This window comes from Puntigrus tetrazona, chromosome 2 (genome assembly GCF_018831695.1).
Source record: "Puntigrus tetrazona isolate hp1 chromosome 2, ASM1883169v1, whole genome shotgun sequence".
Taxonomy (NCBI): domain Eukaryota; kingdom Metazoa; phylum Chordata; class Actinopteri; order Cypriniformes; family Cyprinidae; genus Puntigrus; species Puntigrus tetrazona.
In genome coordinates, this window is record NC_056700.1 from 1,414,907 (window position 1) to 1,440,788 (window position 25,882).

Sequence of the window (25,882 nt, forward strand, 5' to 3'; positions counted from 1 at the left end):
GAACCTTTCAGAAACTGCCTTTGAGAAGAATCTGAACGCTGATAGATCATTTTCTTCAGGAATTATCAGCACCATATAAAAGTAGCAGGTTTCTCAAAAGGGCAGACAGTCTACCTGACATTAAGAATGCATTAAAATCATTTATTTATGTTCATCTACTCTATCTATACTACTCTTGAAAAATAAACACTGTTAGTAATAGTGTTATTGATGTACACCATAAATGATTTATTGTTTCAGAATCTGCATTCACTGGTATTGCTTGACCACGTTTGCTTAAAAAGTCTGTTTAGGACCGTTTGAAATGATCTTGAGGTGAGGATTTGATTTTTATAAAATGATGTAAATATGTTGACATGACACTGAGTCACAGGACTGCACGAAGCTACGCTTTACTTCTTTTCCATGACACACAGTAAAGTCAGAAGTTCAGCTCTGTTATGACACATCCTATTATTTCATTTTATTTCATTCCTTGTATGAAACCAAAAACCAACAACCACAAAAACAACAAAACAAGAAGAGCAAGTAAATACATAAAAGTTGGACATACATTGACAGAGGTGTGAGACGGATGGAAATGAGATGCAGTGATTCTTGTTGGATTGTCTCGTGTTGTGCGTCACAGGCTAAACGCATCTCTCACAATCAACACCAGGACATCTGACACTGGAGCTCCCAGACGCCCATAGTTTTCTCTATTTTTAGCTTCAGCCATCTGGAAAATTCCCCAAGTCATGACCCATCAACCTCAACGTATTCCAGATCGACCCAGCGTTATCTATTAATATATTTAATGTGTTCAAATAACATCTGTAAAGGCAGAAAAGCAAATCAAAGCTCATAACTTTCTAAGAACTCCAGACATATTCAGTGATGCCTAAGTCATACTTCCTATTTTCTTTCGCCAAATGAACAAAGGACATCAAATACACTAAGTGTAGTTATCATACACAAAGAAAGTGCACTAATATCAAAATGACGCAGTTGCTTTTCAATTTTCAGTATTGAAAATTCTTCAGTTTTTACTGCATCTGACAAGCAGTACAAAAAAAGAACGTCCCATGAGTCTTTACCATAGTCCCAAAATCTCTGTGCATTCAGCTTCTTGGACCTGTTTTTCTTTCCAAGCATAACACTAAACATGAGTTCAACGTGTTATCTAGTATTAGTATCTTTAAGCAGAATCCTCTTCATGTCGATGATCAACAAGGAAACCGTCATTCAGCCCTTGACAGAATAAATGAAATAAAAACATGGCGAAAAGGGATGAAACACACCAGTATGATAAACAGCACACAGTACCTAGCTTTTCAGTTAGACTGAGCTATTTTGGATATCTTGGATATCTTCGCAATTGCATGTACTAGAAGTTTATAAATCCATGAGGTATGTGTTTTTGACAAACAGTGTCTTTTTTTTTTCTCAGGGATGGAATCCATGCTCCAGGCACGTCCTCTTGAAAGAGTTATTGGGTCTTCGGTTCTGCCAACTTCTCTGGGTCCTCATCCAAGTCAGTTAAGCAGCAGCAGCACATGATCTGAGTGTATTTGGTGACAGAATCTGGCATGGAGGAAAGAGAGAGAAACAGGTTGGAGAAAACAAGAGCGATGAGATACACTGAAGAAAAAAAAAAGTACCTTGCAGCATACCCCTGAAAAATATTTCTTATATTAAGTATTCACTTTATTATATTTAATCGAGAAGATATTAATAATGAGCAGTGTATCGGCAGGTAGTGCGTTTGAGGATAAAGTAAGTATTACTAGAGCTGCTGTAAACATGATATGTCTGTCACACTGCCTTCCTTCATCCAGACTAGAACATTTTGTGATTGCATCTGGTTCTATTACTTAGTACTATCTCATAAAAGATTTCCGAGTCTGAATTCGAGGCCCATCCACCCGCTAGGTTAATAGGTTCACATAAAGTAAACGAAGCAGAACTGTGAACTTGCGTGAATAATAGTCACATGTTTGTTGTGGTGGAGCAGCGGCTGCTACGGTTAATAAAGCTTTCACCGCATGACTATATGAACAAAAAGGAAAATAGTTTATTGTCGACAGAGCCGACGTTTTTCTCTCACTGCTTCTTCATTCCAGTTAAAATTCAGTTCAATTAAAATCATTTAAATTACCTGACATGTTAGTATTTATTATATAAGTATGATAAAAAAAAAAGATGCTTATATTTCCAGTGCTTTGATGCAACCTGTGTTGTTAAAAGCGCTATATAAATAAAAATGATTGAAATGATTGATTGATTTCCATAGAGTATTCAAAATAGCATAGAACTACAGCAACGGGCCTATCACTACAGAGTGGCCAGCTGACCAATCAGAGCAGAGTAGGCTCACGGAAAGGACCTTAGAGAGCAATCTTAGAATTGCTTTGAATGAAAATAGCTGGAAATGAGGTATTAAATGCATATTTTAAGAAAACAAAAGCATTTTTTCACTTTGCACGCATGTAAACTTATTAAAGGAGACTCTTAAAACAATATTAGGAGCCTTAAAAATGGCATAATTGGTGCACTTTAAAGTCAATTTTTCAGATGCGTCAATGTGGGTGATGGTTATGCATTTAAATGCATTTATAGGAATTTTTTTTTTTTGGTTAGCCTTTCATATCAGTGAAAGCAAAATCTGATTATCCTCACCATTCAGTTTACCAAACCATTTTGGTCGTTTCTCTTTGGGCAGGTAGACACACAGGTAATAAACTGGCACTCCAGACAGTGAGATGAAAATTCCTATGAGAGAGTTAACGGTGTCGCTGTACAGAGGAACGATCACGAGGAACACACTGCACAGGCAGTAGATGAAGGGAAACAACAATGTGAGCTATTGGAGAAAAAGACAGGAAAGTCAATAAACACGCATTGTAAATAATCAGGTGCGAATGCTGGACCGCTGCACGGATCCGGTTACCTTGACCGGCCTGTGTCTGTCAGGCTGAGTGATTCGCAGGTAAATGAGTCCGGCCACTGACAGACCCACATACAGCCAGTAACTGAAGCTGAAGTAGTTTATGAGTTGAAACACGTCCTCCACACACAGGAAGATGAGACCCATCACACCCTGCAAACACCCACAAATCCAGTGCTCGTTAATGCCCTCATGAATGCCCATTCTTAAGGTGCATGCTCATTACAAATTATTTTTTTGAGCAATGCCTCATCCACACCACTAGGTGCCAGTCAGTATAAATGTAAAGTCACATTTACGTTTGCTCTGTGAAGGTTTGTGGAAGAAATCCTTTCATTCCGATAGGAATCTGCTATATCTGGATAATCTAACACTTCAAACACAGATTTTGCTTAGGGTTATGTTGGCTTTCATCTTTCACGAGGTAGTTTGGTGTCATGGCATCATTATTGTTTCCAGGTTGAGCTTTAAAAAACATGGCACACATGTCTCCCAGAAATCACAAATAGTTTAACCAATCCGACAACAGCTGCGAAAGTCCTGAAGTGTTTCCAGATAAGTGTCCCATATGCATCAAGATAGTTTAACCAACAGTCCATGGGCATGGTGTCTGAGACGAAGACTAAATGTCTACTAACTCTCACTATGTTTAAGTAGACTGGTAGGTTAGGGGGTTAGGGTTAGATAAGTAGACATCTACTATTAGTGTTAGTTCACCCTAATATGAAAACTCTGTCATTAATCACTCACCCTCATGTCGTTCCAAACCTATTAGTCCTTCTTTTATCTTCGGAACACAAATTAAGATATTGTTGAAGAAATCAGAGAGCTTGTCTGACCCTCCATAGACAGCGACACAACTGAAATGTTAGTAAATACCTTGGTAAACCGTCCATGTGACATCAGTGGCTTGACTTTAGTTTTGCAATTCTACAAGAATGCTTTTTTGGTGCAAATAAAACAAAAATTGCATAACTTTACTCAACCATTCTTTTCCCTCGAGTTACGTCTTCTGCCATTTTGGAGACTACTTAAGAATGTGTTTGATGTAATCAGTGCTGTTTACGTCTTGAGGGCATGCACATGAACATAATAGACGTTGTTTATTCATGGGGGAAAGTATGCATATGAGTTGTGACACTCTAAAATGGAGGAAGACGTAACTTAGGGGAGAAATTATGTTATTTTTGTGCAAAAAATTGCAAAACTGATGTCACAGAGACTGTTTCACCAATGAATGTACTAACATTTCAGTTGCTGTCTATGGAGACAGACAGACAGATCTCAGATTTCATTATTTGTGTTCTGAAGATGAACAAATGGTCTTTGGAACGGGTTTGGAACGACATGAGGGTGAATAATTGACATATAATAATTCATTTTCATTTTTAGTTGAACTAACCAGTACTTATCGTCAGCAGAACGTTCAAGAGGGACCATCAAAAAAAGTGTTATTAGAAATATAGATTGTTTAATTTTCAAAGCAATAAAAAGGCTTGAAAGCAACATGTCAAAATAAATTATAATTTTTTTTTTATCTATAATAACAAAATAGTGACCTGCCGTACCTCTCCCCCGCAGAAACACATCATATTACAAATACGAAATGAGATGTGAACACCATTTCTTGCTGATTATATTGTATATATGACGTATAACCTGCTCCAAATATTGTACGTGCCGATAATTGCAGAAATAGTACGGAGACTTACGTTGAAGAGGAGTGCAGGAACAGGAGTGTAACGCTCAGCGTGGATCAGACCTAAACAGTTCGGAAGGTGGCCTTCTCTCGCCCCCACAAAAAATAACCTAACATGAAAAAAAACATACATATATATATATATATATATATATATATATATATATATATATATATATATATATATATATATATATATATATATATATATATATTACTATACATGTATCAACACTTCCTTGTTGTTTTATCTGAAACCAGAAAGGTTTACCTGGAGGCGGAAATGATGGAGGCATTGAGTCCTCCGTAGCAAGACATGGCCACAGAGATTGGGACGATCCAGCTAATGGGGCCCAGCACCTGATTTCCAAATGTCTACAGATGGGGACACAAACTGACATTTTAATCAAATGATGGCTTCATTTACACAATAAACGCATTAAAGACTAAAGATTAGAAATTTTGTGATCAGAAAGTTCCTTACTACAGCCACCGCATCACTATCCATGAAAGAAGGCATGTCCAGGACGGCGTAGTATGCCACGTTGGTCAGTAGGTAGACGATCGTCACTACTGGCATGGAGACGGCTATAGCGATGGGAAGGTTTCTACGACCAATCAAAGAAAAGATTGAATGCTTAGGGTGAATAAGAAAGCACGATGCTGCAATCAATTCGTGTAACTCTGGATAACATTTATAATAAAATGAATAACTGCAAATGTAAATGTGGAAAGAGAAACATGCCAGTTCTGAAATGTACTTGTGGTGGTAGCAAATGCAAAAATGGTCTATTACAAATAAAGAACCTTTGGCTGCGAAAAAACATAGTCTGACATATATACGTGTATATATACTGACTTTACATATGGGCCATTTAATCATTCGCTCAACTAATTCATTCAAATTGCAGATCCATTTGGAATTGATACGGTTTTCAATTTTGTACAACTTGTGTATTTAGTTATGAAGAAAACGTACAGGTACACACATGCACTCTTTTGTTTTTGCCTTAATTTAACAGGAGTATGTGATTTTTGGACGCACAGTTACTGAATGAGAAAAAATTTTTAAAGTGACAGTATCCAGTTAAATGGGGAAAAATTGATATGCTGACACCTCTCAGGGTTCTTGATCTCCTCAGTAACAAAGTTGAGCGTGTCCCAGCCGGAGTAAGAGAACAGAGCTGAATAAAGAGCCAGGGCAATGCTGCCCGCCTCTGTGGAGGAACCCTCGAATGGACTATTGAAGTTCTTTGTTTCTCCTGCGGTGCACACAAGGAAGTGTGAGAAACATGGAGACAATTATAAAACTGAGCAGCACGGAAAACACCCAGAGAGCTCTAGATAATTAGATCTTTTCAAACTTTTCAAACAAAAGTGTAGGCACAACCTGAAAATGATTAAGAGCTCCTTGCTTGTTCATATGATCTCAACTCCTCTTACTGTAACAAATCTACCCCACCAGTATCCTAAAGAAACTATTTTTACCGTTAATTATCTTAGCGATGCCCACTGTGATGACGAGGAGCAGAGACATGATCTTGGTGTATGTGAAAATATCTTGAACCAAAGTGCCCCACTTCACATAAGCACAGTTTATGAAGATCAGAACACCTGAGGAAAGAGAAGGAGTAGCACAGTAAATGCATTATGAAATCAGCTATGCGAAAATCTGACCTTTTAATATTAATGTTTCAGTCAAAAGATGACTCACAAGGTATTGCATAAGAGGTTGGTTTTTTGTTTTGCTCTTATTTTCTCAGAAACCACAGCAGGCACTTTCCATGAATAAAGTACTCTATATAGCGTCTAAATTGTTTTAAATGAGAAATATTCAGTATGTTATATAAGCTATTATACAACATAAAATTAGCATTACATGAAAGTAAGTCATTCGTAACGAATCAAAATACGGTAACACTTTACGATATGGTGTCGTTTGTTAACACTGGTTAATGCATTAACTAACATAAACAAACAATTTTTATGTTAGTTAATACATTAACCAGTGTTAATGGTAGTTCACAGTGCATTAACTAATGTTAACAAACACATTTGAAATTAACATTGACTAATATTAATAAATTACATAGAAGTATAGTTCATTCTTAGTTCATGTTAACTAATGTAACTACAAACAATGGCCGTAAAAATCGGACTGATTTTAATTACATTGATTCAAGGTAAAAGAAAAAAAAAAGTAAAATTATTAAATAAAAGGTCATTTCTTGGCAGAAAAGTTTTTAGTACAAATTAAATAAATGTACTAATAAATAAAGCTATTTTGTTAACAGTTCAGCAAAAATTGCCAGATATAATATTATGTAAAATAAATCAGGGTTGTTTTATGTGAGGTTGAGAATCAATATTTTCTGAAGGTCAAGCAATAAGCATTTATATTCGCCAATAAGAGGCAAACAATTGAGTTTTTTTTTTGTCCCCTGTTCTTGGAAAGTGCCAGGTCCCATTGCAGTTAGCATGCGAATACTACGTGTTGTTACAATCTGTCCTCATGCGCTGGTGGATCATGTCCCTGCCTTCTGAGAACACATTTAGCTCTGACTGGAAACTGTGTGAAGGCAACAGCTGCTGAGAAGGAAAGAGAAACAAAAACACCTCCTCTGTCTCATGCCAGAGCAGGCAAAAACAGGCGAAAATCTGAGAAAAGTTGTTTTGCTTTCACTTCCCTCAAACTTTGTTTGCTTTAGAATACATGAACCAAAAAGAAATGTATATAGCCCTAGATTTGTAAACAAAAACCATTACAAATGAATGTACTGTACACACTCGGGTCACAGACAAAAAAAAGTTCATTTCTTTTTGGTCCGGTTATAATGATACCATAATATTCTTAGGAGTAACTTGCAGTACCTTGTAAATATAATAATGCATGAGTAGCCCCGAAGCAATCCTAGGTTCTTCCAAGCTTGGTAATGCTGGTGGATAGTGACCATTATTTTGAAGTACTATTAAAATGAACTTATATGATTTCAGGGGGCTATCTCATGTCCTCTGAAGCAGATCGATGGGTTTTTGCAACAAAAATATTTATAATATAACATACCTAATACACCTAGAATGGCTTCGGGGTGAGTAAAACATGCTGCAATTTTCATTTCTGGGTGAACTATTCCTTTAAGATAATAGAAACTGCCTGAACTAGAATCTGCTGAAATATGCACTCGGTTATGCATGCTTTATATCATGCTTATATCGCTCGCTTAATCAAGCACGTAACTGCGACGTGAAATGGAAAGCGCATTTCGTCAGGGGTCATGTGGTGATTTCTTGTGGAGCGAGAAGCTGTAAGGAAGTGAATAGTTCTACGCTACAGCAAGAGTAATATCTGTGCATGCTACACTCGAAAAACATTTTTGAGTAATGAAGGGCCCATTACGAAAATAAATGTTAATATGTGTAATAGCTCGGCTCTCTACTGAAACAACTTCCCTTTTCAGCTGAAAGACCGCTACAGGTCAGTATACGCACTCACTTCGCACTCGAATTTCGTTTTTTTTTCACATTGCATTAGGGAAGTACAGTGGTTGTGAACAGTATTTTAGACAAAGGGATATACTGTATGCGTCTATATGTGAAATTTTGTGAAGTTAGAAAAAGGTTTTGTGACAACACAAGACAGCAGAAGTGGAAAAATATTTCTCTCGCACACACACACACACACACACACACACACACACACACACACACACACACACACACACACACACACACACACACACACACACACACACACACAATAATATAATAAATATAATAAATAACACCTGCATTTATAATGTAATGCAATTACTAATAAATAATTCTAAATGTTTTTACTGATTATATATTATATATTTCAGGTGCTTTTTGTTTATGATCCAATCCCCGTTCCTCAATGCCTGAACAAAAACATAACACTTTCTGATTAATTATTTTAACTAAATCTTAGTTCACCTACAGTAAATATAGCTGTCATCATTTTCATTTACTCTGAACCTGAATAGGATACACTTTTGTTTGTTCCTGAAAGGAAATTTGTCTCCTGTAAAACACAAAAGAAGAGATTTTAAAGAACGCTTGTAACCAAACAATATCGGACCCTAGCAATATTGTAAACATTTCTCAAAATGTCTTCTTGTGCATTTGACAGAATAAAGGAAGAAATTGTATAAGAGTGAGTAAATGATGACAAAAATTATGATTTTTGGTCAAAGAATCCCTTCACTTAAAAACTTAGTAAGAGTAAATGCTCTGATAAGCTGATTAGCTAAGCTTATTGAAAACACAAAGTTAAATGCTTTGGTATTATATCCAATTAAACTGACAAATGAATTTTTCATGATCAAGAAAAAATACACAAACTTCATAAAGTATTTTTCCTAAAGGGGTCATAGAATGCCATTTTAAGTTTTCCTTTCTCTTTAGAGCGTTACAAGCTGTAAAGTGCATAGTTAAAATCCCTAGAGCTGCAAAGACTAAAGTTGCAAAGACTCAAAGAGATTCTTTGTAAAAGTTAAGTGTCGTCGGCACCCCCCTAAAATGCCTCATTTAAACATTTCTTTGGTCAAGATGCTTTCCTGCACCTCATTTAGTAGGGGCTTGCAAAGCCAAGATCATGGGCTCAATTCCCAAGGAAAGCTGATAAAAGTTGTAACTTGAATGCAATGTAAGTCGCTTTTGGTCAAATTTGTAGACAAAGAAAGGCGCCGTTGATTCAGTTAATGCAGCCGTGTCAGGAGACAACGTGGCTTTCTGTGCCAAAGCAAAAGCGCTTTATTTGGCCTTACATTTATTTTCAAAGCTGAACTCGCAATTATGGAACGTCGCTTTACGTTTCCGCAACATGCTTGTGGTGTTTAGCCAATCACAATGCAGCTGGCCTATTAGAGCCGACCGTGCTCACCAGAAGGAGGGTCTTTGTAGAAAACGACGCAAAGAGATGTGGGGCGTAGAGGAGCTACAATAATCTACAGTACTTTTGAAATAGCATGATATGACCCCTTTAATCAGGAAAACATACATTTTTGTCTTTTTCTTATCAGGTACCGAATTGGACACATAAAAAGTTGCCTTGGAAGGGGGATAGGATCTCACACAACACACTGACAACCGAAAAAAGAAAGTCGTTTCAGAGGTGGCCGATGAAAGATTAATGAGACAGTATTGCTGTTTGGAATCACTTGAAGAGAAAGGCTTTACAATCTCTCTCACACCGAGGACTCACAGAGACAAGCCGCTGCTATCAGTCTCACAGCATCGTACGGAGGCTGACAGGTCGGGTAGAGCGCTTCCACCAGGTAGTTGGCAAACGTCAGCGAGATGACCGCTTGGCTGGCCGGCTCGACCAGCAGGATGGACGTCCACAGGCGAATGAAAGCAAGGAAACCCCCGAAGGCCTCCAGGATGTACACGTAACTAGCACCAGACTTTGCGATAGTGGTTCCAAGTTCTGCGTAACACAGTGCGCCGAAAACGGAAAACATCCCCCCGAGAGCCCAGATGACCAGCGAAAGGCCGTAGGAGGCACTGTACATCAACACACCCTTGGGCGACACAAAAATACCTGAGCCAATCATGTTGCCCACAATTAAGCAGATGCCGTTAGTGAGAGAAATCTCCCTCCTCATGATCATCTTTTCTGGAACATCGCAGGCTCCAGCCGGTCTGGAACATCGCAGGCTCCAGCCGGCTTCTTCAGGTCCAGGTCTAGGTCTGCCCGTGATCCCGGACAGAGCTTTTGGCTTAAAGACATCAGTTTTTTCATGCTGAAAGAACGAGACGTCAACAATTAGACTATTACAGCTGTAATCACAGATAAAACTGTAGAAACCGCTTTCAGAACAACCAAACAGATCGGTCTACCATTTTTTAGAGCGTAACAAATTTGTCATTAGCATATATAATATACAAAAATATTGGGGACAATTTTTGATAAGATTCCATTTCTCTAAAAGTATTTCTATAGCAACTTTGTTCATTTTAACATTTAATAATAGTAGTAGAGTAGACTAAAGTATTACCATTAAATTATATTAGCAAAATGAATTAACCGATAAATAAAATAAACTAATATTAATAAAATACTTGTCAACAATACCCCCAAATTTAATGTTGCCTTAAACACTTTTACTAATGAGTTTGGGAAACAGTTCAGTCAAACACAGCTTGAAGTTTTGAATAAATAATGGTACTAATAACAGAAACTGCTTGTTTCTAACTGTTGACCAACCGGTAATGCCCTCACTAACCCCTGGCCACTGTAGGGCCACTAGTTTGGGGTCTTATTTAAAATATTTAAATGTCATGCCAAAAACCAACTGTACTTTACCTTTAATCAATTCAGAAGGAATGCTGTGGAGAAAAAAAAAAAGAAAATTGTGGAGATGACTAGAGTAGAGATGAGTTGTGCAAGTTTCCAGAGTGATGGTGATCCTGGTCAGAATGAAGAAAGCTAGACCGTCAGGGTTTAATGGGTCGACAGGATGAGTGCTGTCGCAATCCCAGACCGCAGACCCTGATGTGTTTTTCCACTGGAGGCAAAATGGTTTCTTGAGTTGCCCTGTCTATTTTAAGAGGTCTGTACTGAGAGAGAGCGAGAGAGAGAGAGAGAGAGAGAGAATGCCTGTCCTCTCCTATTGATAGCAAAAGTAGCTCAGCAAAACCCTCTTGAACTAAAGCATGCCTTTGTTATCCGATCTGTTCCAGCTCTAGTATTCAGTTTAAAGACGGGATGTTTGCCCATTATTATGGTGTTTGCTAAGACAATCAGTACTACTGCTGCGAACCCTCTCACCTCAGGTATTAAACTCGTGCAACTCGTCCTGCAGAGTTTGTTCAGCACACATAAACGACACCTCAACTTGTGCAGCTTACCAAGGCACTTATTGAATGATCAAACCCCTCAAGGGTAATTTCTTTTGACTGGCAGATGATGAAATTCATGAAAGCTCTCATAATGGTAGACATTTATCCACCACGGCCTGTATTCACAAACGTCTTTTGTTTAATCAGTGGAAGTTCTTAAAAGAGTTTTTGCTTGAAACCTGTTTACAAGGGGAATAGTGAAAGTCGAAGTTAAGAGGTGAAATCAGACACGACTTTTACTGCCATGGGTATGTATACGTACCTCTTACCTTCAAGTTTCACTACTTTCAGAGTCATGGTATTTGTAAAGCTCTGAAATTGGCATTTACTAATGACGGCTGTTGCCATGCATCAGATCTAATGAATCGATTAAGGTCTAAAACCTTGTAAAAAAAGAATCCGAGACTCTGGAACTCTTAGGGTGCCCAAACTTTTGCACAGTGCCACAATGTTTTTATTTTTATCTCTGTTCAATTTATGACATGAAAAGTAACTATGCACCAATTTTTGCACTTTTTCCCATTTCCAAGAGAGACTGTATTAACATCTTTTTAATAAAAAACTAACAAAAAAAAAAAAATATATATATATATATATATATATATATATATATATATATATATATATATATATATATATATATATATATATATATATATATATATATATATATATATAGTGACAAGCGTCCTGATCAACCATCAGCGTTGCCCTGGAAACGGACGAGGAGGATTGAAAAATAAATACATGAATATTTATTTTGTAAGAAAGAAATTAATACGGTTATCTGCAATGAAAAAAATCTTACATTTTTAATGTAACACATTTACAGGAGAGTTACTAATGCTTTTCTTTTGATAAAATAAATACTTTAACCTTTGAAAAATACCTTTTTCACAAGTTTTTTTGTTTAAACATTTAAAATGACAAAATGATCATGTGACACTGATGATGTAATGATGTTAAATTCAGATTTGCATCACAGAAATAAAATTACATTTAAAATAAGAATTCGATGTATATTCGATTAAAAACAGCCTATATTCAAATATATTCAGTAATGTTTTAAAACATGTTTTACTGTATTTATAATTGAATAAGTTGTATAGCTGTAGTGAGCATAAAATATTCTTTAATACAAAATGATCTCATACTTCTGTGTTTAGGATATAGTTTCAAAAACAAAATCCAAAAATTCTAAAATTACCACAGTAAAATTTCGTATGCAGTACATTTTAAGCATGTTTTCCCCCTCCTAATTTGTTTGGGAATATGGCCCCAGATATCACAGAGATCAATAATTCTAATGCATATCAGTGAAAAAATGGCTTTTTTAGGTAATAAGAGATTTCAAAAGCCCCCTATTGTTGAGAGAAATTATGCTTAATCCAGATTAGTATCAGATACTGTGTAAACAGTTCTGGAATAGAAGAGTTCAGAATGTACTTTCAGGTAACACAAAAACAAGAAACCCCACACATTCAGGAAATTCTACACATTTTAATTAACACTTCAAAATTGATCATTTTTGTGGAAATTCCTCACATAGTACCAGAGCACAGATGTATGCTACTTGTACACTGCTACATATGCTATACATTATTATCATTTATATTAGAGGACAAGCCATTTAAGATCTTAAGTCTAAGAGCTTTAAAAAAATAATAATAATAATAAAAAAAAAAATCTAACATTGATAGCAGTACTAATAATTTACAACAAAATGAGTGATTTTAAATTTGATATGAACAAAAATGCAACATTTTCTGCATCCAGACCCAACAAGCCCATTAGGCAGTTCAGTATTAGTCTGATATATTGCTGAGATGAGTGCTAAAATATATTAAGCCTCTGAATAATCAATAGATGCATTTAGCCTCATAGCATCACTGGATTGGCACCGCACTTAAAAGCAAAATTATATATCAAAAAAACCAAACAAAAACATTACAAACCACTTAAAATGCATGTAAATTATTACCAAGAAACTCTATAAATAAATACAAAACAATAACAGACCACAAATACTCTTCTTTATATAGTAAATGGTCCCAAACCTTAGACAGTCAACATAAAAAAAACCCCAAAACTTTCATAAAAAGGCTGTTCCTTTCTGCTCAAATAAAGAAAATATTAACTGCAAATCTGCTTCTTGCGTTAAAAACAAGTCAGTAACATCAAACACCAACAGCAATACTGGTTTCCGACGCGCACCGAAATAAAGTCCAAAACTACAGCATGACCGATTTAGAAAAGGAAACACAAAACAACCAATTTCAGTGCATTCCAGAGTACTAACGTAATCGGTCTACGGAAAATACATCACCTCTGTAACGATAAGGCCTCTAAAACAATGTCTGCTTGCACAGACGGGAAGTCTACAGCGCAGACGCATGCAAAACCCAGGAGTTCAACGCCTGAAAACACCAAATAAGAGAAAACAAAACACTTATCGAACGCTTCATATAATCAAGCACGTGACTGGCTCGTCGGGCAAGCAAAAGAGATCAAAGCATCGGCACAAATTTAATTCAGCGTCATGAATTTCAGTTTGCGTTCTGCTTAAAGATCAGTTCGAGATGATATTTACAGTGCTAGCTCTAGGCATTCCCTTTGGTTTAGTTTCTAAATAACGTAAAACATAGGAAGCATAATTAACATTGGAAATCAAAACTTCGAACAACATGGCAAAAACTGCTGGTCTAAACCGAGACGGTTGTATAAACTCGATGCTATTTGTTTCTTGATAAAAGCGTCTCGCCAGTAGCATTTCTTGAAGTCTACCCAAATGTGATGTAAACATCAGTATAGTCAACACGGTTGCTTCACGCTATTTTAGGTATTAAAAGTATTGTAAACGGTCCTCTGTCTGCTGCTACATCTGGAGTCAATGATAACCGGTGCAAACTAGGCTACATGCTGTAGATGGCACAATACTTAAGAACTTATCCAAGACGCTTATCTAAGCTCGAGTGTGAACACCTTTTTACCTCAGGATTTTGAGACAAACTCAAAATCGTAATTTTGAGAAAAAAAAAGGAAAAAAAGACTGCTCTCAGAATTGCGTGTTTATCTCTCACACTTATCTTCTGACTTATTAACTCGCAAACGCGTGTTATGACGTTACAACAGCGAGATATACATTCACAACTGTAAAACTGAAAATTTGGCAATTCTGATTAAATAACAACAAAAACAAGAGAGAAGGAAAGCCTCGTAAGTAAAATTGGCCCCAGCCAGTTTGTGTGAACTCTATCATTACAGACTCCAGTGTGCTGCCCTATTTAGCCTGTATTGATTTGGCTTCATCGTATGTGTTGTCGGATATTGCTTATGAACAGGATGCTACAGTAGTCAGCAAGAAAAGAATGACATCCGATTAGTTCAATGAAAAAAATAGTTTTTCTTTTGGCACTCGGCGTAGTTTAAAGGACGAAAACCGAAATCATTTTCATTTTTAAGTGAAACTGCAAGTCATCGTTTAATCACTCTTAAGTCTTAATAATAGGTTTCTTTCTTCCTAAGACAATTTGTACAACGAAAGTGCAAACACTGAATCCCACCGATAAAAATGTTCTCCAAAAGAGAGTAATACAGGTTTGGAAAGGCATGAGGGAGATGCTGACAGACAATCCCTGCATGGCCAAACCACCAATGGACTTTTATTTTGAACTTCTTATTTAAAGTAATGCAAATAAAAAAAGCCATGATACACAGTGATACAGAAAGTGATGTTCAACATCCTGTCTAATTCTCAAGATGTATTTGTTGACTAAACCCACTGAATGCAATGTAACTTTCAAATCATCAAAGCCTTAACTGCTTCTACCCCGACTAAGGTCTGCATCTGTCCACCAACCCTGACACAACATTCAACACAAAGCATAACAACCAGCAGCCCTCGCTCTGAGTGCCACTAAACTAAAACGAGGAAGAACGAAACCACTGATTCATGTGAATTTTCGTCAAGTCCAGACATGTAACTGTGCAGTAATATGGACGTTACTTGGCATTACAGGTGGGTGTGTTTTTTTTATCATAAGGTTACGTCAAGTCTTCTATTTTACTAAGTTTGCTGGCATGAAAAAAAGTGCAGGATTGATTGCTTAGGTGCTTCACTGCTATTCCGAGTAGCAGCAAACAGATTCTTTTGATGGCTGGAATAAAGGTTTAAACGTGACAAAGTCAAACCACCGCAATGCTTAAATTTGCGTCCCTTTCATCAAGGATTTATGCATTACGTCAAGCCAAGTGATTATTTCATCACAGTCGGCCCCAGTCGATACCGTAAAAAGTGTGTCATAGGCACCAACACCTTAACCAAGGGGGAAAAAGCACTTGTCCAGGCACACAAAGTATCGGCCAGGCAGCACAAACAAATATAAGAGCGTGTGAATAGGAACCATTCTTAACTGCAAGACGTACTCGCTGAGGTTCAGTTCAAGAGCAGTGATTGGGAGCTGGTCAGAAGTTTTGTGTGTTGTTGAAGGAGTTGGAAAGGAAGGGAGCGCTGGGGGCGGTGTAAGGTGGCGGCGGAGGGCTGGTGGTGCTGAGGTCGGGGTAGGGATACAGGCCCATCTGTCTGTTGCCCTGGAGCTTCTTCACCACCACGCGGCAGAAGTCTTCGTTGTGCCGCTCGCAAGTGTCCAGAAGCTTCCTTACTTTGGCGGTACGCGTGGGCTGGTTCATGACCAGTTCATAGTCCTCGCACATCAGCAGCTCACGAGACAACAGAGCGTCTAAACTCTGATTGAGACACGCCTCAGTCATCTGCCGCACGATTTCCTCCCTTCGGGCAGCAATCCAGCGAGCCGCCGCACCTTGAGTTTCTGATGCCATGACAAAATCTGCAAGGACAGTCAAGAGTTTTGTTTAGTTGTACTTAACCCCATTCCAGCTTGGCTGAATTATATAATTTATTGATGGCACATGGACTATTTTACAGATGTCCTTACTATGTTTCTGTGCACTGATCGTAGTAAAATCCTTGCTGTCTATGGAGGGTCAGAAAGCTCGTATTTTAAATATCGTTTATATTTATGCTCCGAAGATGAATTAATGTCTTACAGGAATGGACTGAGATGAGAAAAAGGGTTTCTTCCCTGACTCCAAGTATTAAAAACTTCTCTGTCATCCTAAAACGACCTACTACTTTAAAATTCCCATTGTTTATACATGAGAAAAGCTGATAGCAACTCATCTTAGATGTTTGGTAACAGATGTGGTTACCTTGTGGGTGTGTCTGCAGCGTGAGGGGTTGTATGGCAAGAGCCAGGTCGCTTTCGCTCTGAGGAGCATGCGGTTTGCAGGGTATATTGAGGTCGGATATGGCCTGCGCCGTCTGGTATTCGGGACTGAGGTTGTTCCGAGAGCAGTGGTCCACAAGAGGCTTTGGAGGATCGAGCGGAAGGGATATTAATGATGCCTGCGGACCAGCCTGAGCACCTGACACACCTGATGAGGAAGCACCAATAACAAGTCAGATGGAAATAAGATGAATGGATGTGATGACTCTACCCCAACACTGTTTTGTCTTGTTTACTCATTAAGGCTTTACACATTGAGCTCAACCCTTACTGTCAATCTAAACTAACTTTAACAATGACCTAGTTTGTTATAAAACTGGAGTTTGTTGCTGCATTGTGGTGTTTAAGGGAATGACGAATGGTGAAGAAAAGACGGTTTTATTCTGACCTTTATAGTACATTCAGGAAAACATCAGTCGGCAATATATAAATATGAGGATGTGCAATGCTAGATTAATTTTAGGTGATTCATCACTTTTAGAAGAAATGAGCCCTTGCCTTGAGAGGGATTTGATATGGTAAGGAATCCCGGATTAGATATTTCTGCTTCCTGGAAAGATGATCCAGATCCTGATCCAGATGTAGAACTGTTGTCCTGTCATGTAACATGAAAAAAACATTACGACACTCACCAGACGATCTCAGAGTAAATAAATCATCAAAAACTCAGGAAAACACAAGACATATATATATATATATATATATATATATATATAGATAGATAGATAGATAGGTGACTTACTGTCCAAGGGACATTTTGCTCCTTCACGATTTTTTCCTCGATTCTTTTTTCGTTTGTTTGAGTCGATGAGCAGCAGCTTGATGTCCTCATATACTGAGAGAAGAAATGGATGGCAAATATAAAAAAAATCTAATAAATTCAATCGATCTGTATCCACTATGGATACAATTGTAGAAGGAATACGCATTTAAAATTAAAGTTCTTCACATATAACATCTCCATGCAAACTAAGTCTAACCCTTAAAGACTCACCTTACTTCGTTTGACTTCCAACACTGCTTCTAAGAAATCAATTTCATCAAATCTTCTCATCATGGGCTCCAGTTCAATAAGACAATCTGCTCAAACATGACAGACAAAGCAGCTATTAACTACAAACTGTTACATATTAATGAAAGCTGCGGTCCATAACGTTTGGCGATCTACCAGTTAATAAACAGAAATGCATGCGTCTTGTGGAAGAACACCGTTTATATCTATGATGAATCATTTAATTTTATATTTGACCTCTTTGGTATGTTTTACTTTTTATGTAACATTAGCTATTCAATGGCTCTGAATCTCAGTTAGGGAAACCCTGTTATATCTTACACACCAATCCAGTGATGCAGGGATGATGCATTTTTTCAGGACAAAACCCGGAAACGAGTTAGTATTTTCAAGTATTTACTTGAAAGAAACTGGTAGCTAACAAGTAGCTAAACGAAAGTATAGAGGTTTTCTGGGACATTACATATCATCACACTGACTGGGTAAACACATCTACTATACTTTGTGTTTCTAATCACTTGCAAATTTTTCTAATTTTCAGGTAAACAAATTGTCACAAGCCTGGCAAGCTTCATCATTTGTAAAGATTATCATCATGAACTTGATGTGTTAGAATCATATACTTATGTGTATCCCACAGTTTATTTTCCACAATAATCCCAAAGCCAAATTCTATTGGGTTTTTGTCGAGGGTCCTAGGGACTACTCTCATATTAAAGTGCCCCTATTATAAGTCACGAAAGGTTCATATTTGGGAGTCTCCAACAACAAGTTAATATGCGGGCAAAAAACACTTATTTATTGATAATATTTTTATTTTTACCTTATACCTTTCATTCTTCCAAACCCTTCCTTTGCGTGATCCGAATCATTGGTTGATTTCATTTAAAGCAGTGTTTGTGAGCTCCAAAAGCATTTAATGGCAAATACCGAACTAGCATTTTCATTCAGACCAATGCAAAAATCAAAGTTCTCTCAGGTCTGGATGGGAAATATGCTAATGTTTCAACACGAAACGACTTGAATTCGTTTTAAAAACGACTCGTTTAAACGATTCATATTTTACTTGACCTTTTGAGAGACAAGAACTGCACACGGTGCACTTTCAGATTTAACACTTTGCAGGACGTTTTCATTCACTTAGAGCTGCGTTAAACACTGCATGAAAGATATAATTTTCTAAAAAATCCATAATAGAGGCACTTAAAAAAAACTGAACACACGCTGCTTAAAGATCTTACTCAACACAGCCTGCTGCTTATTAGGAAATAAAATTGTCTATTGTTAATGGGCATGATTTAAAAAAAAATCATCAATGCTTAAATCTAGATATTAGGCTTTAACACTGTTTGTTTTATTAACTGATTTATTAAACCTTATCTATTCAATAGACTACTCTGGATGAAGATGACCCCCACTGTCCATTCAAGGTCATTTCCTTATTTCCCTGCTCTGGGGAATGAGGACTTTGCTTGTAATGACTCAACATTTCTAATCGTCTGTAACACCAAATTTTATCATGAGATGACAAAATTGCCAGTAAAGACCAATGACTGAATTGTGGTTAGACATTTAAAATTATTAAGCCACAAGAACAGGTCACCATAATGGATTGCGACAGCATGAAGCAAACAAGTTCAGAGATTGCAAAAAAGCAGGGGAAAGGTCAAAAGGTGGGGCACGGGCTGACACTGACTGAGAAAGGAGGGCCGTTCATCTGGGTTGGTGGTCCAGCCGCAGGTCATGAGGTTAATGAGGGTCTCTCGGCTGGGGATGTCCACTGGCAGGCTGTCCAGGCCCGTGTCGGGTCGAGATCCGCGGAGAACGCTGAACATGATCTGCATGGGATTGGTGGCCTCTGCTCACAGAGAGAACAAGACGACAGGGTCAGAGAATTGAGAAACGTTGCCTAGAAAAAAAGCAGCAATTTATAATATGGAGGAGGAAGTGTCCGTGAGAGGAAATCGGTGTCATCTTTTTTTTGTTTTGTATCAAAAACATGACGCAGCAAAATGTGTTTAGTGTTGAGTAGGGCTGCACAGCAGGTTGCTGAGCTTATATTTTAGTTTTCATTTTTTAGTTTTAGCAATTTTCTAGCGTTTCTTTAAAAATTGCTAATTATATCACTTTAAAAAAAAACAACAACACTTTTTCATATCGTTTTAGTAATTTTAGTATTACTAAAACGATATGAAATAAATTTTAAAAACTTTTAAAATTGAAAAAATTTTTAATACATTTTAAAAACTTCGCCAGTAACACTTTAGTTTCAAGAACCATTTCTCAATATTAATTAGCTGCTTATCAGCACATTGGCTGTTTATTAGTAATTGTGAAGCATGAGCATATTCCAGATCCATTGTTTTACCTAAATTTAGTACCTTACTAATTATTAAAAAGCAGCAAATTAAGAGTTTATTGTGGCAGAATGTATGTTAATAGTTAACGGTGAGAACTGGCCCCCAAACTAAAGTGCAACCCCTTAGCCACGGGAAACTCGCTGAAATAAAATCATATATATCTCATCATATATATATATGTTTTTAACTAGGTTAAATTGATTATTAGTAACCTGAACCTTTCTGTCTCTCTCTCTACTTAACCACCGGTCGAGCATGTCCGCCATGTTTGTAGTTTTTGTAACATTTTATTCATGTTTGTAGTTCTGGGCTGAAGCCTTCGCCAAAGCGTAATTCGTTCAGGTTTGGAACCGCTCGAGGATGAGTAAATGATGACAATTTAAATTTTTGAGTGCGCCATTCCTTTAATATCGAGCCCTGGAGTGCTGGGATTCAGCCCTTGACAGCCCAGCACCAATTTAAACCCTGAATCTATGTGACTGTCACCCAATGGACCCTACCTTCATATGGTATCCGTCTCGAAAGTACTTCCCACATGATGATGGCGTAACTAAAAAAAAAAAAAAAAAAAAAAAAAAGGAAGGAAGCACAGAAGAGATGAGAGAATGGTTTCACTGCTGGCAATCCCCCTTTGGAGATAAAACGCGCACAGTCCTATCTGAGCGATGATTTCAACATGCCCTCTGACTAAGATCACAAAACCTCAGATATGCTGGCAGGCTGACATTTAGTTTCTAAATCACTTCCTTTTTTTGACCAGAGCAGTGAAGAACAAAATAAAGGCCTCTTTCATGGGTAGTTTTGGTGAGCTATGAATAAACCCACAAATTGATTTAGTTTGTTGGTTCCCAGCCTCCATCTTTGTTCTGAAAAACTGATAAAGTATTATAAATACTTTTTATAAATATTCCTCCCTCCCAATGAATGCACATCTGTTAATCAATGAATTTCCATGACTTTTTTCCCCATTTACTTGGGTAAGGGTTTTATAGATTTTTAGATGATAAAATATTTTACAAATAAGAAAAAAAAAACATTTCATGACATTTCCAGGCTTGAAAACCACTTTTAAATTCCCTCTTTAAATAAGTTAAGGGGAAACATGTCCCTCTTCATGTCCGACAGGAATTTTGCTGAGTCACCATTAGATTCAGGCCATGGTGAAACAAAGATATCTAAACGTCTTAAAGGAATGCCCCTTCAAAAAAAATACAGGAACCGAGAGAGAGAGCAGTACTTTAAAAGACCGTAAAAGACTCAGAGGTTCACCCAGCGGGTCAAAACTGGAAGCTTTATAAAATCTACAGAAACTGACCTGTACATGTCGTATTTGACATCAGCTCTGCGGTTCTTGGACGGTTCGTACTCTTCGGGTGGCATGTAGATGACTGTGCCTCCCATTTCGGCAGGTTTAGAGCCAGACCCTTTAGTGATCGAGAGCTGGCGCCATTTAGATAAGCCAAAATCAGCTATCTATTAACAAACAAAGACATACAGGATGCACATTAGATCAGAAAATCCCATGTCAAGTATATATGGTAATGCTTTAGTTTAGGAACCTTATTAGCATACCTATTACTGGCATGGAGTTTATAAAAAAAAAAAAATCAGTTAATAAAATCACCAAATATATTACATGCTTATCAAAATCTATGCTGATAAATATTGACATGCTGATTGATAGGTGAGCTGTGGGCTCCCTATCAAACATTGGATAGATGTCAAAATCTTATTAAGTACTTATAAAGCCCTGAATGGTTTAGCTCCTCAATACTTGAGTGATCTCTTATCACATTATAGTCCTGCACGTCCGCTATGTTCTCAAAACTCTGGCTGTTTGATAATACCTAGAATGTCAAAATCGACTGCGGTCGGCAGATCCTTTTCCTATCTAGCACCTAAACTCTGGAACAATCTCCCTAACACTCTTCTGGAGGCAGACACACTCTGTCAGTTTAAATCTAGATTAAAAAGACATCATTGTAATCTAGCCTACACATAACACACTAACACACTTCTATTATTCAAATCCGTTAAAGGACACACAAACACACACAAACACACACACTGCACAATCCGACATCTCTGCTTTAAAATGAAGTGCTGGGGCGTCCGGCCAGAGGAGAACTGGCCCCAACTTTTTTTTTTCTCTATTCTGTATGGATGGGGTTTCGGTTCCTTGCCACTGTCGCCTCTGGCTTGCTTAGTTTGGGCACTTCATTTCTAGCAATTATCGTTGATTTGATATCTCTACATTTAATAACAAATTGTTCGATCTCGTCTTTATAACATCCCTGTCATTGTATTCTATTTGAAACTGTTCAGAGCTTTGATACAATCTGTATTGTTAAAAGTGCTTTATAAATAAAAGTGATTGATTGAATTTTAATAGCAATATGTTTTTTTAATAATGTCTGCCAAGATTCAAAGTTAAAAAGGGCAGCTTGTTTGTTTCTATGGCTTTAAATAAAAATTGAAGAACAGCACACAAATCAAGTGGAGCACTTCCATGATACTTTTATGGTGTCATTTTTTAACCTTTAGGGCTCCAGGGTCCGTTGTAATTGCAAGTAAAAGAGTGACCAGTACATTATTGAAAATATCTCCTTTCGTGCTTCACAGAATTAATTCCTACAGGTTTGAATTTACATTAGTGAGTAAATTATGGCAGAACTAACTATCCCTTTAAATTAGTATAAAGGTTTACAGACTTCTCAGAGAAGAAATAGTGAATAATTATGGTATTTTTCAAATCCATAAAAATGATATTATCACATGTTAAGGCAGAGCTGATTTCAAAAGTATGAGTGTTCACTTATAAAGTTTAAAGGTTAACAAGAAAGGCCTTTTATAGAAGCAAGACATTCAAACTTTCTGGAAAGAATGGATAAATTAGAAGAGCAGACTCAAAAGACATCGATAACATTAAAGAAACATTCGTCATGGAATGGAAGTATAGCTCCTATTCACTGGCCGAGAAAATCTCAAATTTTTATTTTCCACCATTTTTAGTATGCGACATAACTACAGAAGAGTCACATTTTAAATAGGAAAAATATTGAAACTCTTTTTTGAACGCGATGCTACTGGTCTAATTGGATTCAATGATCTGTGCTAAGCTATGCTAAAAGTGCTATCGCCAGACACGGAGATCGGCTTCCAAATCGGTAAAAATCAACCTATTAACTCTAGGGGAGTTGGAGAATAAGCCTATTTCCAAAAGATACCTCAATCACTTCTTTCATTTGCAAGTTCCAAAAAAAAAAAAATATCTTCAAATGCAACCAAGCGCATATGTGAAAGTGTAATAAAACGGCGAAAGGAGACATCTTATGGCAAACCTTAACATGGTACTCCCCATCCATCAGGATGTTCTGAGTTTTAAGATCGTGGTGTAGAAGGGGTGGAGTCATGTTGTGGAGGAAGTTTACTCCCAAAGCGATCTCATAAAGAACGCGCAGCCTCAATGGCCAGGCCACCAATGGGTACATATCTTTCTGTAATGCAAAAATACAGAAGTGAACATTCAAGTAACTGTATGCCACAAAGCAGAAAGTGAATCTGTATATTACTCAAACCCAAACTGATTTATTACACTAACACTACCAACCTAAACAGGAAGTATGTCAGATGTGCCATGTAAAAGGAATTCATACCTCATGCAGGAGCTCATCCAGTGATCCGTTGGTCATGTACTCGGTCACAATGCAGAAAAACTCAGGCTCATTACACACCCCAAAGATCTGGATGATGTGGTTAAATCGAGCTTTGTGAAGCACCTCAGCTTCCTTCAATAAGCAATTCCTTTCCCTGCGAAAAAGATGAATAATTGGACAAGGACAGGGGGTTTCTCTCAGACAACAGCATGAGATACAGTGCAGGTTTCTAACTGCACAGATTTTGACCAGTTCATTCTTCCATGGACTTTTTTCAATGAAAACCTAGCGTCTTGGAAGAGTTCATAAATGAAGACACTTACACGGTGCATCACTTTTCTTTATACATGCCATTCATTGTAATACGGAAAGAGTATACTAACATTATATTAAATATTAAAATTCTGCTTAATACTTATAGGACAATAATTAGTTTTCATATTGATTATAAATTATATTTTCTTCACAATATTGCAAGAATTCAACACAGTAAACTGTTGCATACAGTCTAAAATGATATATGTAATTTACTTAATATTACATTTGATGATTTTAGTGAAACATTACTGTTTTAAAGCTATAGTTCAATGATTTTGTTCATCTTTCGAAACACAAAGTCTCAAAGAAACCAGAGAGAGATTTCCGTCTCTCCACTGAAAGTCTCCCAAAACTTGCGTCTGATTGGTTTAGAATAACGTTTGCGATTTCTTAATCTTCTTTATTTCGAAGATGAAGAAGTCTAATGAGTAATAATGACAAACGATCACTGAGCAAAGGTGACAACATAGATGCTCATATGCCTCACAATTATCTAATATAGCAAGATTCTGATAAAGCAATCTATAAAAACATAAACAGATGTCATGAAACAGATATTGCGCATCTCTAAAACAATGAACAGTACTTTATCTTGAATTTCTCCTTTAGGGTTCCTCATAACAAAATACATAAAACTTTTAAAATAAAAAAAAAAAATGTAAGGGTGCATCAATTGAATATTTTCATGACTTTAATGCTTAAACTTGTCAGAACAGCGCTTCCATCAATATCTTTTCCAGGTCTGAAATAACATTTCATGGTTTTTCGTGATCTGAAAAGTCAGTCAGCTCGTGGTCCATGATATCCCCACTTTCACAGAACTAAAAATACATGCAAACGTCTCGAACGCACAGTTCACCAACTGCAGTGCCTTTAAAGCATGCTGTCTGACCGCATACTTGATGCATGTACGTAAGTGCTGCATAATAGTTCAGATCAGTGACCTTATTCGCAGTATCCTTTCCTAAAACCGTGCAACGGCGCGCATTTACGCTCGCACCGGACCGTAACGCGGCGCGCAAACAGCCCAGCAGTTAACATTATACGAACAGCGCATTTGAGCTAATAAGGAAGCGAGGTAGAGATCGTAAGTGCGCTGCCTGAACCCACCTCTCACCAACCGGTGAATCCAGTTTTAAGCACTTGATCGCCACGGTGGTGCGCCAGTCGCTGTGCTGCGCCCTGAACACGGTCCCGAAGCCTCCCTTGCTGATGTAGTGCAGGTCCGTTAGTTTCCGATACGGGATCACCGGTAAGGTGCTGGTGAGACTGCAGATGTTGACGCAGCCGGTGTGCTCCATGTTTGAGGATATCGTGAGATGAGACGGGCCCGTACAGCTTCAGTAGAAAAGGGAACTGAAAGAGCGCTGCTATAAACCCTCACAGAGAGAGAAAATATCGCGCACGTATCTACATGTTGCGAACGCCGTTTAATCTACGTACTACATTACCCAGAGACAGGTGCGTCTCTTTGACCGATTCATGTAGTCCGAATATCCTTGTTAAAAGTGTCCCCGGATAACAGATGGAAAAGAAATGTGTCCTACGGATCGCGCTTGGAGACACGCCCCCAATCAGAACAACGCGTTTTATATCAAGCCATAAAAGCAAACTGCAATTCAGCGCCAAAATCTAATACAGTCAAAACACTTTGAGACGTAGCGATTGGGAAGCGCGGAGGTGGCGGCGGTGGGTGAGCGCTCGGTGAATATCTCGCAGGTGTGTGAATGAGTGGGTCGGA

The 25,882-nt window shown here is 37.6% G+C and overlaps 2 protein-coding genes across 2 annotated transcripts; both read right to left on the minus strand.

Moving 5' to 3' along the window:
* Positions 1-438: 438 nt before the first annotated feature.
* On the minus strand, positions 439-10,389 carry LOC122323714 (Y+L amino acid transporter 2). The gene is given in 10 exon segments (XM_043217775.1): positions 439-1,563; positions 2,659-2,842; positions 2,930-3,079; positions 4,639-4,735; positions 4,897-5,000; positions 5,110-5,233; positions 5,743-5,887; positions 6,114-6,239; positions 9,850-10,264; positions 10,267-10,389. Coding segments are annotated over 10 exon segments (1,563 nt in total). The 3' UTR covers positions 439-1,468.
* A 2,580-nt stretch (positions 10,390-12,969) lies between these two features.
* Positions 12,970-25,857, minus strand: ripk2 (receptor-interacting serine-threonine kinase 2). The gene is made up of 11 exons (XM_043261410.1): positions 25,252-25,857; positions 23,824-23,977; positions 23,509-23,664; positions 21,483-21,640; positions 20,668-20,717; positions 19,504-19,665; positions 17,790-17,875; positions 17,538-17,630; positions 17,294-17,390; positions 16,719-16,943; positions 12,970-16,336 (listed from the first exon to the last, which is right to left on the minus strand). Exons 1-11 carry the CDS (start codon positions 25,440-25,442, stop codon positions 15,954-15,956), a joined length of 1,755 nt encoding a protein of 584 aa, XP_043117345.1. The 5' UTR covers positions 25,443-25,857; the 3' UTR covers positions 12,970-15,953.
* Positions 25,858-25,882: the final 25 nt, after the last annotated feature.

Bases quoted from the DNA above. Each gene is read 5' to 3' on its own strand.
- ripk2 (XM_043261410.1), bottom strand. From the start codon at position 25,442: ATGGAGCACACCGGCTGCGTCAACATCTGCAGTCTCACCAGCACCTTA. The intron at 17,391-17,537 runs GTAAGTCACCTA...GTTACATGACAG, and splicing joins AGCAAAATGTCCCTTGGACA to GACAACAGTTCTACATCTGG. The intron at 16,944-17,293 runs GCAAGGGCTCAT...CTTCCTCATCAG, and splicing joins CATATCAAATCCCTCTCAAG to GTGTGTCAGGTGCTCAGGCT.